The 18,022-nt window shown below is 35.3% G+C and overlaps 1 protein-coding gene across 1 annotated transcript in view; it reads left to right on the top strand.

The window, feature by feature from the left end:
* Positions 1 to 18,022, top strand: part of LOC116623540 (ovostatin homolog 2-like) — a 49,236-nt gene that overhangs the window by 12,115 nt on the left and 19,099 nt on the right. Inside the window, 9 exon segments of the mRNA XM_032390760.1 lie at positions 1,342 to 1,453; positions 2,793 to 2,902; positions 3,238 to 3,396; positions 4,264 to 4,501; positions 5,710 to 5,744; positions 5,747 to 5,914; positions 6,504 to 6,653; positions 15,961 to 16,131; positions 17,019 to 17,166. Of these exon segments, the coding sequence (XP_032246651.1) occupies positions 1,342 to 1,453; positions 2,793 to 2,902; positions 3,238 to 3,396; positions 4,264 to 4,501; positions 5,710 to 5,744; positions 5,747 to 5,914; positions 6,504 to 6,653; positions 15,961 to 16,131; positions 17,019 to 17,166 (1,291 nt within the window).

Here is an 18,022-nt window from a genome sequence, read left to right as displayed (position 1 = left end):
GGTTGTGTTAGCACCTAATCTTTTACAACTTTGCTCTCCTTCTTTATTCTAAATCATGCTCATAAAAGTTTCATTTATTTTATTGGCCTTTCTCTGACTTTCTCTGATTTTGTTTTATTATTTTCTTTCTGATATTACTTTTGTGTTCCTAAATCATTTATTTTTATTTTCAACATATTCATTCCTTACCCTAAAATTTTATTTTGTTGTGTTTAAAAAAGGTTCGTTGTTTCTTTTTGTTAAAAACACATTGTGTGGGGCTCCTGGGTGGCTCAGGCAGTTAAGCCTCGACTCTTGATTTCGGCTTAGGGTCGTGATCCCACATGTGGCTCCCTCCTCAGTGGGGAGTGTGCGTCTCCCGCTCCCTCTGCCCCTCCTCTCTGCTCTCACTCTTGCTCTCTCCTTCTCTCTGTCTCTCAAATAAATTAAAAAACCTTTGGAAAACACACACACACACTGTGTTTTACTTTTTCTTTTAACCGTAGCTTAATACCATAGATTTTCATGCAAAGCACTTTTTTCCTTGGTATTAATGTTAAGATTTTTATCTCTTTGACTCGGGGATTACTGAAAAATGTTTTTCTCTTAGTTTCAAGGCACTTAAGAATCTTCTGATTACATTTTATATTTCTTTTTAATCCATATTATAAATAGATGAAGTAAAATTATCTGTTTTGTTGTTGTTAATATTACAGCTGATAGTTCAGAGGAGCGCATATTCTGGGATCAGAATGCCTCGCTACCACTTTCTGTGTGACCTTGGGCAGATTACATAACCTACCTGTATTTCAGTTTATTCATCCATATAATGGAGGTCTAGCTCATAGGGTAGTTTTGAGAATCAATGAATTGATCTATCCCTCTAATATTTTAAATTTAGAATTAATAGACATTGTTTATTTTAAAATATAATTAAATCTATATTTCTCTGATTCTTGATGTCACTAATGAAAGATTATCTACAGATTTTTCCTTATTTTAAATGAACAGTTTATCTTAAAATGTGTTTTGGTGTTACACACTTGAAGACTCAAGATGATTTTAATCTCTAATTCTTAAAATTTCATTCAGTTCCAGACTCATCCTTTAATTTGTTCCTCATCTACGTTGTTTTCAGTAGAGTATCCCTGAAATCTGTAAAAAATACATTACCTCTTTAACTTGCTTTAATTGCTGATGAACTCCCACCGCTTCTTTTGCAATTCTTGGTCATTTCAACAAGTTTGTGGGATGAAGCCATGGGGTGGTGGGGGGCAGTTAGAAATCTGTGCTAAAACTCTACATCCTTTTAAGACTTTTGAATTCCTAATCTTTTCATTATACCTTCTCCTCATTTTTCAGTTGAGAAACGGTTGTATCACTCAAATTGTAAATATGAAAGTCTTCCAACTCTACCGTACAGAATTTTTCATGTCATTTCACACCACTGTAACAGTTACGGAATTTGGGACAGGTAATGATCGCACTTTATGGGCAACCTGGGGATATACACAGCTTACTGGGGAGAAGTTTATCGAGTTATCAATACTCACCAAATAGAGATCATTCATTGTTAAACATAGTCAAGTGGAGTATGGTTGTCAATAGGTCAACTTGAAGGTTGCTTTTGAAAAAGACTTTCCTCATAATATGTAAAATAAACTAATTATGTAAATGCCAAGTGTTTATAACTGCTTCTGTGCCCGCATCAATCAGAACAAGGGTCCTTCTTCTGAAGCAGTAGAGCTAAGCTCATAAATTATGGATCTCTCTTTAACTTTGTGTCAATCAGTTGATAACCAATTGCCAGGGTTTAATCTTTGATTTAATACAAGAGATCACAATATCTAGAATGTCACATCCAGCTCCATGCTTACTGATGTGAAGTTTATTGAAACAGGACCACTTTCGTTTACTTTGCTCAAGAGCTACAATTATAAGGTTGAATAGCTGTGCGCCTTGTGGTGCACAAGCTTAGAATAGTAACTAGGAGATCCTCTTCAACCTCTAATTTGATACAAATGGAGACATTTGCAAGTGTAAAATATTAATGAGACATTTACAAGACTGCACATAGTAAGTGCTCAATAAGTAACTGTTACAAGAATGGAAAAGAAAAAAAGTAAGTGAAATTAAATTTGGGGTGGAGAAAACCAGATTCAATTACTAATTATTTCTTGTTACTTAAAGATTATTGGGATAATATTATATTATATTATATTATATTATATTATATTATATTAAAGTCCTTTATATAAATGTACTTGATCAGTTGTGTCATGGCATTCATTATGGATGTTTGTCACATTCATATTGTAACTTAGCTAGATGTGTTTACCTCTGCTTATCACATGCTTTGCTGATACCACAGTGCATTTCCATTTACTTTGCTTTCAGATATTTTTCTTATCTGGCAAAAGTCTAAAAGCATAGTTATCTGGTAGGCTAAGGAAAGGTATAAAGGAAGTGATAGCCTTATTCTAGAGATGTCTATGAAATTCTGTGTCATAAAAGGAGTTATTAGCCAGAACTGAGTAGAATGGTCAGAGGAAGGAAATTAAAAGCATTTTCTCCTGCTTCTGATTCAAATACTTTCATATTAATTACATTGTTCAGTTTGACGTATATTATAACCACATAGATATGGAGTATTCTGGAGCATGCTCCAAAGCATCCACACCTCCCTTTCAATGTAGAACAAGAATGTAATTCTGTGTACCAGAAGTTTGTGCATGTCCTCTAAGCTGTTTTTTCTTTTGAGGGTCTTGATCAAACAATGCATCCTCCCTTATACTATTTTTCATTTCTTTCAGGTGCGCAGATCAGTGAAAGAGCTTCTACTTTTATCACTCAATTGCTTGGCAGTGTGAGCTTTGAGAACATGGATCCTTTCTATAGAAGAGGAATTTCTTATTTTGGAACTGTAGGTCTGACTTAAAAATACATGTTCTCGTTTCATTTTCTGGGATCATGGATTGCCCTTTGAAAATTTCTGGACACGTTTTTCCTACTTTCGTAACACATTTGTAGCCTTACTGCATCTGATAGATGAGAAAAATTCCCAGGGGGAAAGCAATAGATAAAAGTATAGCTGTTTCCATTTTATGTATCTATTTAATAGAACATTTTTCTGTCTATAGGAATTTCATAAAATTACAAATAAATAATCACACTTAGGAACAGAAAAATTCCTTCTCTGTAGAAATGTGATGTTTTGAGTTTTAAAACTTAATGCTATTTTTTTTCTTTTGTGCACAGCTTAAATTTTCTGGTCCTGATAATGTACCAATGGTGAACAAGTTATTGCAATTGGAGCTGAATAACAGAATTATAGGAAACTACACCACAGATGAGAATGGGGAAGCTCCGTTCTCTATTGACACTTCAGATATATTCGATCAAGAGTTCAACCTGAAAGTAAGACATCAAAGAGTAGACGAGATCCCACAAAGTATTTGAGTGTTAGGGTTTTGAACATAAGGAATCTCTTAAAAGATCATTTGTATTAAGAATATATTTTAGGGGAACCTGGGTGGTCCAGTCAGTTAAGCATCTGACTCTTGGTTTTGGCTGAGGTCATGATCTCAGGGTCGTGAGATGGAGCCCCCTTTGGGCTCCACGCTCAATGCGAAGTCTGCTAGACACTCTGTCCCTCTACCTCTGCACCTCCCCACTCTCTAAAAATAAATAAGTCTTTAAAAAAAAGAATATATCTTAACAAGGTTTTAAAATTTGGAGTATTTTATATGTTTATTTGTTCATTAAATAATACATGAGAATACTTACTCAAGAGGATGAGATAATGGCCTGGTACAATTGTTATAAAGTCTCTACCAGCCAATATTTTCCTCTGAGAAACTAGAGATAGTTCATGAAGATAATTTGGCCTTTTTTTCCCCTTTGATCATTTGATGCATAGATAGGGGAGATACTATGATGTCTATTTTTCTGCTTCTTAAATAGAGTTTTGGAGTTAAACACTTTGTCCATGTACAAATATAGCTGAAAGACACAGGGTTAAGGCTATTCTCTGATTTCAATTACAAAGTAAAAATAAATTAGCATAGGCCTAATAAAATATACATACAATTATGGTCATGTTTTGTATACAAAAAAGAGGGAAATGTTATTATTTTACTTCCAGTAACTTGATATTTGAAACATCAGCCACAAGCTAAGATTCCTCTCTACTTTGAAGCGATAAGAAACCTTCCATTCTGGAATAATCCCTGTCTTTAAGGGTCTTTATAGCTCTAAGATCCTTTGTTTTCCTTTTCTTATCAGGCCACATATATTCGACCTATGAACTGCTATCCTTCCAGCTGGCTAACACCTGAGTATGTGGACGCTTATTTCTCAGTTTCACGCTTTTACTCCCGAACCAATAGCTTCCTGAAGATTGTTCCTGAGCCAAAGCAGCTTAGATGCAATCAACAGAAGATTGTTACCGTGCATTACTCCCTAAATGGGGAAGCATATAGGGATGATTCAAATATCAACTTCTTTTATTTGGTAAGCCTCAGTTGATGGATCCTTGGGTCTTGTCTAATTGTCTGCTTAGCACAGTGCAGCTTGGAAGGGGTATGTCAATCATGCCATGGTATCTGAGTGAGCCAACCTTCTCACTTTGCTGGGAATACTATTGGATCTATTAAGAACAAACAGAAACTAGTAAATGAACACATAAACATAAGCAAACAGATACATAAAAAAGATCCAAGGCAATTTCAATTTCCCTAAGGTTGAAAAACTTACTATTCAGAGTCTACTATTTTAAGCATTCTATTATAACTCATATCAAGGATTCATGACCCTTCAGGAGAGTACAACATTAGGCAGATACCAGAGAGTAAGGTGCAAGGCTCATTTTGATAAGCAGTAAAAGGAATTCGCTCTTTTGGTTCTGTCCCCATATTTATCCATTCTGTCTTTATAAGGCAGGTGAAAAGCTAGACTTTTCTGCCCTATGGATGTCTCCATCTTACAAATAAGGAAACAGTGGTGAAGAAGTGAAATGACTTGTCTTACTTGAAGCCAGACCGTCTAAGTAGCTCAGAGCTTTGTATACCCCCTTGCACAGTACACTGCGTATTATTCACCAAGTTTCTAGCACATAATAGGCTTTCAATTAATCATAGTTTCTGTGTTCTTTTCCAAATTGTGTAGAGTCTACTTTTTATACTTGTTCTTAGAAGCTACCTCTCTTTGGAATAGAATTCTCATTAGACCATTCATATCCATTTTTAATATCTGTGAAATAGTATGATGTTACACATTTTGTTTTCTTTGTTCTGCACAGGTGATGGTGAAAGCAGCTATCTTCCTCAGCGGGCAGAAGGAAATCAGAAACAAAGGCATACATAATGCATTCATTTTTTACTATGGACTCTGCCTTCATTTTTCTTTCCTTTTAAGGAAATGTTACAGGGATAGAGTCAGGAGGTTAGGAAGAGCACTTAATGTTAATGGTCAGTGGCTACGAAGCAGTAGTATGGCCCAGGATATCCTTCCAACTATTTCAAAGAAAGATTTCTCCTTGTTTCTATTATTGCCAGGTTATCAAGAGCATTATAGAAAAGTGATGTCCAAAACCCAAATATTGTCAGTGCCTAAATGATGCAGTCTTTTTTATTTGTGTACATAGTTCCCATTATTTAATTGATTTGCCTTTAAAATAAAGCCCAATTTGCTCTTCCTTTCCGTAAGCCATTCTCTTTTAGCTAAGTGTAGCCAGTGAGCCAGGAAACTTCGGGCACTGTATCCGTTAACGCTATCTCCTATTTACACAGCCTGGAATGGCAGCTTCTCATTCCCGATGAACATCAGTGCTGATCTGGCTCCCGTGGCTGTCATGCTGGTCTACACCCTTCACCCCAGCGGGGAAATTGTGGCTGACAGTGCCAGATTCCAGGTTGACAAGTGCTTTAAAAACAAGGTGACGCTTCTGTTTCTTGCCTGTCTTGCGAGAGAGCAGGGAGCAGTTTTCCCCCTGTTGTCTTCTAACGTAATTACTATCACCTTTACATGGTGATCTCAGAGTAAATGTTGGTATAACTAAATTATTAGGGATGAGGGAATCGCCAAGAATGAGTAACTTTTGGTAGCAGTGCCAATCCTGAGATGATAGAAGGATGGTGAAGATGTCCTCGTAGGGACAGTTAAGGGTGAGAACAGGCAGGAGAAACAAAGGTACAGAAATCTATAAACAGGGCGCCTGGGTGGCTCAGATGGTTAAGCATCTGCCTTTGGTTCAGGTCATGATCCTGGGGTCCTGGGATCGCGTCCCGCATCGGGCTCTCTGCTCCTTGGGGACCCTGTTTCTCCCTCTGCCTCTCTCTCTCTCTCTCTCTCTGTCTCTCATGAATAAATAAATAAAATCTTTAAAAAAATTTTTAAAAAAAGAAATCTATAAACATTTATTTGGAAAAGATGGTGTTTATTCAAATTATTTTGAATGTATTCAAATGTATTTATTCAACTTATTTTTAAAATTATCTTACTCTCCTTTTCTTCCTCCACTTTAGGTTAGCATAAGGTTCTCTAAGGAGCAGGGGCTACCCGGCTCCAGCACCAGTCTCTACCTGCAAGCAGCCCCTGACTCGTTCTGTGCGCTCCGGGCTGTGGATAAAAGTGTTCTTCTGCTGAAATCAGAACACAAGCTGTCAGCTGAAAGTGTAAGCTCTCTGATTTCCTCATTTTCATCCGGATTCCTTCCCTTCAGCTTATGTTTTGTTTGTTTGTTTGTTTTGTTTTTTTTAAAGATTTTTTAAAATTTATTTGAGAGTGAGAGAGAGCACGAGAGCAGGGTGAGGGACAGAGGGGGAAGCAGGCTCCCTGCTGAGCAAGGAGCCCCATGTGGGGCTCCATCCCGGGACCCTGGGATCATGACCTGAGCTGAAGGCAGACGCTTAACGACTGAGCCACCCGGGCGCCCTCAGCTGATGTTTTTATTTGAGATGAAACATGTTGAGAATATCAAATATTTTCTTCCTTTGTTCCTTCATGGGTTACATACTTCATTTTTCTTGAAACCTAGAGTTAAATCTCTGAGTTGAAGGATATGTTTGGATACAGTATCTAAAGTTGTTATCTGTTAACAGAGCTTATATTTTCATAAGCATTTCCAGACCAGCAATTCTTGAGTTTGACAGCAAAACTGTTTTCATTAATAACTGTTGGATATTTTCCCTTTATTTTTTAGCACAAGAACATATAAATATTGAGATGTATGATCCTATTCACAACAAATTTAATAATTTAAATTTTTTCTTATTAAAATTATACCTATTGCTTTAATCTATTCGAGCTGCTACAACAAAACACCCCAAATTAGGCAGCTTATAAACAACAAAAATATTTCTCACAGTTCTGGAGGTTGAAATTCTGAGCTCAGGGAGCCAGCATGGTAGGATGAGGTCCCTCTTCTGGTTTGCAGACTTCTTGTATTCTCACGTGGTGGAAAGGACATCTTTTATAAGGGCATGAATCTCATTCTCTACTTGCTCCACCCTCATGACCCAATCAACTCCCAAAGGCTCTACCTCCTAATTCCATCACATTGGGCATTAGGATTTCAACACATATATTTTGGGAAGACACATTCAGACCACAGCACCTGTGTAGTGTAGAAAATGTGCAAAATACACAAAGACCTAAAGAAGGAAATCCTCAAAATCATTCATTATCTTAACACTGAGACATATTTTTTTATTTCACAAAATGGACTCTTATTGTACAGAAATGAACATTTGTGATGCAATTTTTAAATCTCTTTTCTGAAGGCATATATATGTTACAAATGAGATCTCCCTGAAAAATGAAATTTTGTTTTCTGCTTTTAACATTCTATAGTACAGCTAGTTTTAAATATAAACTATAAATATCAATTAATAACAATATGCTAATAATGATTAACCATGACATAAACTCTATATTTTTTCCCGGTGTAAAAGTTAAATACATATAAATTTCTTATTGGTGCTAAGAAGCTTCTAACTGATTTCAGAGTCAGAAAAGTATCAACAAATAAAGGATAAACTTATCTATAAATGTGGAAAATATATATGCACTTTTTTTCTAAGAGTTTCACGGAGTCAGAGTAAATAGTTTCTGCTCATTCTTCCTACAACTGGAGGTAGCAAGGTCTTAGAAAAAGCACCTGAGGAAAAACCATTAAGGGTCCTCCAATAGAAAATTTTAGAAGCGCTTCACCAGACCTGAAGATTCAAGTGAATCTGAATATGATATCAGAGCCAAAAGAGGCAGTGGCCCTTGTTTATTATCTATAGCCATATTAACAGTGTAAATCAAGCAATGTTATATAAATGAGTGTATTCCAATTCATATTATTTAAGTTCGTAGTACTTTTAATATTATGTTATGTAAGTTTAATTTTTAGTTTTAAATAATTTTAAAGATTTTATTTTATTTTAGAGAGAAAGAGAGAGAGAGCTGGGGGACGGGGGGAGAAGGGGCAGAGGGAGAGGGAGAGAGAATCTCAAAGAGACTGCACTGAGTGGAGCCCGACACAGGGCTGGTTCTCACAACCCTGGGATCATAACCTGAGCGGAAACTTAGAGTCAGAAACTTAACCAACTGACCCATGCAATTGTCCCCCTTCTTTTAAAAGATTTTATTTATTGATTTTATTTTGAGGGGGGGCAGAGGGAGAGGATAGAATCTCAAGCAGACTCCTTGCTGACCATGGAGCCCTAAATAATTTTTTTAAATGTTAAGAATTTTACAGAGAACTCTCACGTACTCTTTACCCCCATTCACCAGTTTTTAGCATTTTGCCACATTTATTTTCTCTTTCTCATTCTGTCTCCCCCCCCACCACACACACACACGCCTCACATATATGTACATAGCATTTCCATTTTTTTTTCTAAACCATTTGAGAATGGGTTGAATACTTCATGCTATACTATTCCTTAATATATCAGTGTTCATTTCCAAAGAGCAAGGATATTCTCCTGCATAATTACAATACAGTTATCAAATTTAAGATATTAAACATTGATTCAATACTTTGTATCTAATCTACCAGCTATGTTCAAGTTTCATCAGATGTCCTGTTTACCACATATTTTTTCCTAATTTAGTGCAAGATCCAAGACAGGATCACGTACTGCATTCGGTGCTCATGTTTCTTTAGTTTCGTTTAACCTAGAACACAATCTTTCTTTGTCCCTTGTGAAATTGATATTTTTGGAGAACATAAGCCAAGTATTTGTGTTTGTTTGTTTGGGTTTGTTGTTGTTGTTTTGGGTTTTTTTGGGGGGGTTGGGTTTTTTGTTTTGTTTTGTTTTTTTAGAGAGAGAGTACAAGCAGGGGTGCAGGGCAGAAGGAGAGAGAGAATCTGAAGCAAGTTCCACACCCAGCATGGAGCCTGACACGGGCTCCATCTCATGACCCTGAGATCATGACGTGAGCCGAAATCAAGAGTCGGACTTTTAACAGACTAAGCCACCCGAGCGCCCCCAAGTAGTTTTTTGATAAAATGTTCCTCATTTTAAGTTTGTCTGATATTTCTCATGATTGGGTCAAGATTATGTATCTCTGGGCAGAATACCACATACATGATACTGTGTATTTCTCAAGGTACACAAGATCCATCTGCCCATCATTGGTGATGGTAATTTTGATCACCTGATAAAGGTGTTTCCATATATCTCCATGCGCTATTTTCTCCCTTAAACTAATAAGCAATTTGTGCTTATTAAGACTATTTGTACACCCTGCTCCTCATCAAAATTTCCTTAGAGTTAGCATCCATTGATACTTTTTGCCTAAACCAATATTGGTATGTTAGTGGAAACATGATTTTCTAATTTTCCCTCTTCCTCTTATGGATGCAAGCATTTTTATTTCTCAAAGATTTATAATTTAGAATTCATAGTTCATCACTATCCTTAATTATTTTTATGTTAAATTGTCTTAAATTTTCCAGTGGGAGCATCTTCATGTTCTTGTGATATGTCCAGATCATGTTTTTAGCACTCATTGATTTTCTGACACCATATGTTCTAGGCCCATCTTCTACTTCCTTTGCACTAGCCTTGAAAATAACTATTTTTCCAGGGATCTTTAATTCCATAGACAATGGAATAGCATTTATTTAATTCTCTCTTTTTAAAATTTAATGTCTATCCAGTTAATACATTATCTTTGCTGATTTGTGATACTACCTTTTTCATATACTATTTTTCTATTGGTTATTATGTTTATTTCTGGAATTTATATTCTTTTCCATTGGTCTGTCTATTGATGTGTCAGCACCACACTGTTTTAATTATGGAAGCTTTGTAGTGTGCATTAATTTTGGGTAGGAATCAACTCCTCATCCTCATTCCCCAGCTCTTCTGTTTTAGGGTTTCCTTAGCTATTTTTCCATGTTTGATTTTTCCATGGCAATTTTATTTTTGACTCGTCTAACTCAAGAAAAGGTTTATGATAATTTTTATTGTGATTGCATGGAATTTATAAATCAAATTAACTACATCTTATTGGTGAGATGTCATATCAAGAGCAAGGAATATCTTTTCATTTGTTCAAGAATACTTTTGATGTCTTCCATGAACTTTAATTTTAAATAACTCTGTATATATAGTTTCTTGTTAAGCTTATTCATGAGCATGTTAACTCTTTTGTTGCTATTGTAAATGAGGTTTTCTCTTCTCTTATACATTCTAACTTATTATTTGGGCACATGGGAGGTATTTTTTGCATAGTAATCTTATATTTTGCTAACTTGATGAATTCCTTTATTGATTTGGTTAGTTTTATCAAAGGCTCTCTAGGCTTTATAGGTATACTGCCATATTACCAGCAAATAGAGATAGTTTTCTTTCCTTTTTTCCCCGTGCATCTATTTTTTTTTTAATTTTTGCCTAATGGCAGTACAATGTTAAATTGCAGGAGGAATAGCATCCTTGCCTTGTTCCGGACCTTAGCCGAAATAACTGGTAGGCTATCCTGTGCCTGGTGCTTTTGCACATGGTAGTTTCTTAATAATTTTCTCTATTTCTTTTATAAAAATTGGTCTGCTTAAGCTTTGTCTCTTTACTGGTGTCAGTTTTGGCAATTTTGTTTTCCTAAAAAATTAAACCTTTCATTATAGGTTTTCAAATTTATGTGTACTGAAAAGTGCAAAGGAATCTCATATACTTAAAAACTATGTGCTCTGTATCAATAGCTACATCCTCCTTTTCCTTAATTTTTTCCTCCTTATGTGTAACTTTTATTTTGTATATTTTTACCTTCTTCCTTTTTTTCTCCGTATTATTTTGCTAGTGGTTTATCTATTTTGTTGATTTTTTCAAATTCAGATTTTGGTTGATTAATTTGATGTAATGGGGTTTTTTGAGGTATTGTACTACATTAATTTTTGCTTTTATCCTTATTACTTCTTTACTGTTGCTCTTTTTGTTGGTGCTATTTTTAGCTTTTTTATTTAGTATTTACATAATTTTCATTTAAGTTTAAGGTTTAAGTGTTAAGGCCTATGAATTTTTCTCTGATCTCTACTTTTAAAGTATCCCTTAGATTCTGATCTGTAGCAGTTAACATCATCATTTTTCAGAAATTCTATAATATTTGTCCTCAGCCTTTCACTGAAAACTTACTTAGTGGAACATTCTATAATTTATATGTAGACAGGCCTCCCTATTTGGGGATTTTTTAAATTTCAAGTTATATTGCCTCATGATCAGTAATCTTTCTATTTTATGGAGACTACTGATATTTTTTTGTGTGCCCAAATATATGAACAGATTTTGAGAATGCTTCACTTGAGTTCAGAAGATGTAGTCTCTTTTATCAGTTTGTTTTATATCCGTAAGATCTGACTTTTTTCCAAGTTTTTATTTAAATTCCAGCTAGTTAACATATAGTGCAATATTAGTTTCAAGTATACGATATAGTGATTCAACACCTCCATACAACACCCAATGCTTAATCACAAGTGCACTCCTTAATCCCCATGGTTATTTAACCCATCCCCCACCCACCTCCTCCTGGTAACCATCAGTTTGTTCTCTATAGTTAAGAGTTTGTTTCTTGGTTTGTCTCTCACTCTCTCTTTTTCCCTTCTTAAATTCCACGTATGAGTGAAATCATATGGTATGTCTTTCTCTGACGTAGTATGATACTCTCTAGCTCCATCCACATCATTGCATATGGCAAGATTCTGTTTTTATTTTTTTATACACTTGAGCTGTCCTGTACTGAGAGTAGTGTGTTAAACTACCCTATTAAGAGTGTTTCTGTCTGCTCCTCCTTGCATCTTCTGTTGTTTCTGCTTTGTGTAAGTGGTTGCTGTATTATCTGGGGCACAGATATTCATAACTCTTATACCTTTATTACACAATGGAGGGGTTGCCCTGGAAAGTGCTCTTCTCTATCTTATTTGATGCCTTTTGGCCATAATTCTACTTTTTCTGGTATCAAGATAATTATAACCTCTGTTTCTTATTAATTTCACTTACCTGGCCTTTAGTTTTAATATTTTGAAATATTGTATCTTATGGGTTTTTTTCTACATAGTATAGTGCTGGATTTTGCTTTTTTTAAAAAGCCATTTTTAAGGAGAATTAAGTCCAATCACTTGTATGGATATGATTGATATGTTAGATATCAACTCTATGATAATGTTTTTGTTACCATTACTGTGCATTATTTAAATTTACTTTATTTCTTTAGCTTTTTGAGTTTTTCTTTGCTATGTTTTCAAATTTCTTCTTGTATTGAGCTGAGGTTTAATTTTTATTTTAGTGATTGTCTTTGTATTTTTATCTTTTTTAATACTCTAATCTCACTTTTTTCTTGCCTCATAATTAAATCTAGCCATTTTTAAGTAGTATCCTTTGACTCCTTCCTGTTACCTACACCACAGTCCATAATTTTATTGTATTTTTCCCTTTTCTCTCATTTTAAATTTGAATCTTTACTTCTTTGTCAAAACATACTACACTTACATTCTTTTTTTTTTTTTTTTTTAAAGATTTTATTTATTTATTCATGAGAGACAGAGAGAGAGAGAGAGAGAGACAGAGGCAGAGGGAGAAGCAGGCTCCCCGCGGAGCAGGGAGCCCGATGCGGGACTCGATCCCAGGACCCTGGGATCACGACCTGAGCCGAAGGCAGACGCTTAACCGACTGAGCCACCCAGGCGTCCCACTACACTTACATTCTACTTTTCTCTTCATATCCACAAAGTTCTGCCCACTTCCTCAGTCACCTTTTGGTTGTATAAAGCTTTTTTATACTAGACTCCTCAGAAGGTCATATGGGTATAGAATTCCCTGATTTTCGCATATTCACAATTGTTTCACTAAAGCTTTTTTGTGGGAAGGACAAGTTATCTATATCTTAAATCCTTGTTTCCCCTTTCTTTAAGTTTCTTGAAAATGATATTCCACTATTGCCTTACTTTGAATATTGCTTTCAAGAATTCTGACATGTTTAATTCATTTGCCCTTAAAAAGTATTCCTGAAGGCCTTGAGGCTTCTTTTTTTTTTTTTAATACTTAAAGTCTAAAAGCTTTAGTAAAACTATTTTAGTAAAATCTCTCAGAATCTATTGTTTAGGAGAAGTTTTACCAGGTATTCAGTAGACCCATGCATTGTGTAAATTCATCTTTTATTTCCAGAATTTGTCTTGGATTATAATTTTAAATATTGGTTTTTCCATTTTTCTCCCTCTAGAAAAACTCTATAAATATATTGGATCTTCTTTGCTGGCTTTCCAGTTCAACTACTTTGCCTATGACTCATTTTAATTTATTTTTCTCTCATTTTTATTCTTTTTTTCTTTATTTTTATGTTGCTTTTTAAAGTTTTCTTTCAATCTGTTTTTTCTTGAGCTCCTTATAGAGTTTATTTCTGATATTATTCTGACTTTAATAAATTATCATTTTATTTCTTCCTAGGTTTTGTTCATTTCCATTCTTCCATCCTTTCTTTATTGAATTTCTAATTCATGGTGCTTTTTTAATACCCCAAATGAATGTTTAAGATTATTTGATTTATATGAAGTGTTTTGGGATGGCTTTTCTGTTTATTTATTTATATATTCAGTTAGTTAGTTACTTTAGCAGGTAAGTTGCATTAGCTAAAACGTTCCAATTTGCGTTTTCTATTTTATCTTATACTGGTTTTGTATGGAATTAATTTTCTCCAGTTCTTAATATTTTTGTCGACAGTGTTCCTGGGTAGAGTGCCTTTTCCTGTTATTTTAATGAAATGCAATTTCTTTTTTTAAAAAAATGTTGTTAACGATGGAAATAGGAGTGGAGATGGGCATATTTTTATTTCCCTTTCCAAGGAGCAGCACAGTTGTTCTAATAATCTGACTATTTCCCATCAGCCATGCTTTTGGGAGCTGCCACTTCCAGGCCCACTCATTTCAACCCCCTTCCTTGTATCATATATTGAATCTAAGAACTATGACTCATATTTTGATACTGAATGTAGTACTTTCTTTATCTGGAGTTGATTTGGTGTGTATTTCCTCTCATTTCTCCATCCAGTCTCTTCTTTGTCCTACTCTCTTAAGCATTCCCTCTCCAACTTTCCATACCCTCAGATTTTCAGCAGCAGTACAGAGCTGTGTTGGAATTTGGTGTTTATTTCTTTACTAACAAGTAATTTGGAGGTCATGGTATTATCTATATCCCAGTAATGTTAAAGACACAGTCATGCATATTATTATTTCTCTTTGATTTTATATTTGCTTTGGAAGGATATGTAAGAAGATTAAAATCGGACAGCTACCAGACAGCTGGGGGTTCTAGCATTATAATTGCAATAGATCATGTGTAAATTAGGCCTTGGAATAATCCATACATCTTCAGGCATCTCTTGCTTACATGCTATCCTAAGTCCTGAACCAAAGCTGAAAAAGTTTATGAACATGACATTGACCATCTCAAACAATACTGAAGATTCCCTCTTCTGAAAGGATGAATTAACTCAAAAGTGTTAGATTAAATATCATGGCTATGCTCTTTTTTTTTTCCTTCAAATTTTTATTTAAATTCTAGTTAGTTAACATAGAATGCAATGTTTGTTTCAGGGGTAGAATTCAGTGATTCATCATTTACATACAACACCCAGTGTTCAACAGGACAAGTGCCCTGCTTAATACCCATCACCCATCTAGCCCATCACCCACCCACCTCCCTCCGACTCTCAGTTTGTTCTCTATCTTTAAGAGTCTCTTATGATTTGCCTCCCTCTCTCTCTTTTCCCCCCTCCCATATGTTCATCTGTTTCATTTCTTAAATTCCACATAAGAGTGAAATCATGTGGTATTTGTCTTTCTCTGACTTATTTCACTTAGCATAATACCCTCTAGATCCATCCACACCTTTGTGAATGGCAAGATTTCATTCTTTTTGATGGCTGAGTAATATTCCATTGCATATATATACCACATCTTCTTTATACATTCATCAGTTAGTTTGGCTATTGTTGATAATGCTGCTATAAATATCGGGGTGCATGTACCCCTTTGAATCTGTATTTTTGTATCCTTTGGGTAAATACCTATAGTAGTGCAATTGCTGGATCATAGGGTGGTTCTATTTTCAACTTTTTGAGGAAACTCTATATTGTTTTTCAGAGTGGCTGAACCGGTTTGCATTCCCACCAACAGTGCAAGAAGGTTCCCCTTTCTCCACATCCTCACCAACATCTATTGTTTCCTGTGTTGTTAATTTTAGCCATTCTGACAGGTGTGAGGTGGTATCTCATCATGGTCTGATTAGTATTTTCCTGATTATAAGTACTGTTGAGCATCTTTTCATGTGTTTGTTAGCCATCTGGATGTCTTCTTTGGAAAAATGGCTATTCATGTCTTCTATGTGATGGCTATGCTCTTAAAGAAAAGAACAAATTATAATGGCACAAAACTTGCCAATTTTGTAAAAATAAGAGGAATGCTTAAAATCATTGGGAACCATGTGATTTTTCTCATAGGTGTACAACCTGCTTCCAAATATAGAACTATATGGTTATTTCCATCATGGGCTCAACCTTGATGATGGCAAGCTTGACCCTTGCATTCCTCAAAGGGATATGTTTTACAATGGTTTGTATTACATACCTGTAAGCAACTATGGGGATGGAGACATCTATGATATTCTCAGGGTAAGATCATTTAAGATTTTAAAAATTATTTCATCTCAATTTTAACTTTAGTATTCATAATGCATACCCATGTTTTATTAACTGTATACTTTACTTCCTATTCTTGGAGATTGGTGTCCATAATTTGTTTAAAGATCACTCAGAAATTGTCTTATAAAAAGGAGATATTAATTTTTGTTGATTTTTCTCTCTTTTTTAACAATAAACAAGTGGCAGTGAAGTTATAAAAACCTCATATTTGAAGTAATGAGACAGTTTTCAATTTACTGCAATAAATGTTATGCAGAAATCATCAAATCAAGAGGCTAAAATATAGTCCAGGCTCCATCTAAACCTAGGCTATCAATTAGATATGCTGAGGCCTCCGCAAAAGGATTTTTATAATTGAGGTCAGAGGTATAGAAGAAAAGGGGCATATAATTAGACGGACTTTAACTTAAGTCCCAACTCTCCAAAAGACTGACTGTTTTGTGTGTGTGTGTGCGTGTGTGTGTGTGTGTGTCTGTGTGTGTATGTGTGTTTGGTGTTAATTAGGGTGATGATAGTGCTTATCTCATAAGTATTTTTCCCTTTGAATTAAGTGGGGAATGATTTAAAATACTTAGCCAAATCCTAGCACATAAATGCTAGATAAATCATAGTGCTTATTACTTTTGTTCCAGATTAAAGACTTTCCATACATCAAATAGAGGTGACTTGACTTCTAAAATCCCAGACCCTTGCTAGCAGAGGAAACCTGTAGGGGGTATAGCTCAGTGGTGGAGCATTTGACTGCAGAGGAAACCTGTATATATCATCTACTTATGATTATAATATAGTTGATAGGCCTTTTTGGGTCTTACATAAAAGAAATGCACAACTTTCTTTTCCTGTTTGTTTCTTTGAAGGCTATGGGTCTGAAAGTCTTTACCAATCTTCATTACCGGAAACCAGAAGTATGTTCAATGGAGCGAAGGCTGCGAGTCCCTAGGCCATTGTATCTAGCCTCAGAAGAATATGCACCAGTGTACCGTTATGCCCCGTCTAGAACTGCATGTGGGTAATCTAGAATTTTGTGTCTGAGAGATGGCTAAAAGAATTCATGGAATTGGGTGCATTTGGGATAAAACTATAAAAATTGGGATTTAGGTGTGAATTGTACCATGTTTTTGGCTACATCTAGAAATCTTGCAAGTGAATAAAGCAGGATAAGGCAGACCAGAAATGGTTTTTGTTTTGGTTTGATTTTGTTAAAGGGAAGGATTAGCTTCAGCTAGGAAAGGAAGTTTTTTTTTTTTATTGGGTAGAACACAATATCAGAAGAGCATAGGAAGCAGGCAATGTGTAGGGATGAGGGATGTGGGAGGACAGTCATTATAAGTGAGTGTGATACGGGAGAATGAGGTGTCCTGATGGGGCCCTTATACCTTTATTATGTATAAACCATAATACACAGAGTTCAAGGCAAAAGGTGTTTTAACTCCCAGATAACCAAAAAGCTGGTATCAGAGAAGCATGTTCAAATATTAGTCCATTTTCTATTGGAAAGGCTATAAGCACAAAAATCAGCCACAGTCTTAGATGAATGAAGTAACTAGGGCAGATTTTCAAAACAGAAATTTAGTCAGAGAAGCAAAATGAAACAAGATCAACAAAACAGAACTAAAATCAAAGCTGAATTCCAGGTCTGAAAATACTTGAATAGCACTCTTAAATCCTTCTACGTAACATTGAATTAGTCCATTAATTGAAGTGGGTCTGATCCTGAAGATGAGCACCAGAAACTACTTGAGAAAAATGAAAGGCCTGACAACTTTATACAAAGGTGGACTTGGTGAGTAGTCAAGAGGCCCTATAAAGTCGAGTTTGAAACCACTTTGGAGTCCTAGTCAAGAGGTTGAAGCTCCCCACT

The sequence above is a fragment of the Phoca vitulina genome, unplaced genomic scaffold (genome assembly GCF_004348235.1).
Source record: "Phoca vitulina isolate PV1807 unplaced genomic scaffold, GSC_HSeal_1.0 scaffold59, whole genome shotgun sequence".
In the NCBI taxonomy this organism is placed as follows: domain Eukaryota; kingdom Metazoa; phylum Chordata; class Mammalia; order Carnivora; family Phocidae; genus Phoca; species Phoca vitulina.
The sequence above is the reverse complement of the archived record's forward strand: the minus strand, read 5'-3'. Positions and strand labels throughout refer to the sequence as shown.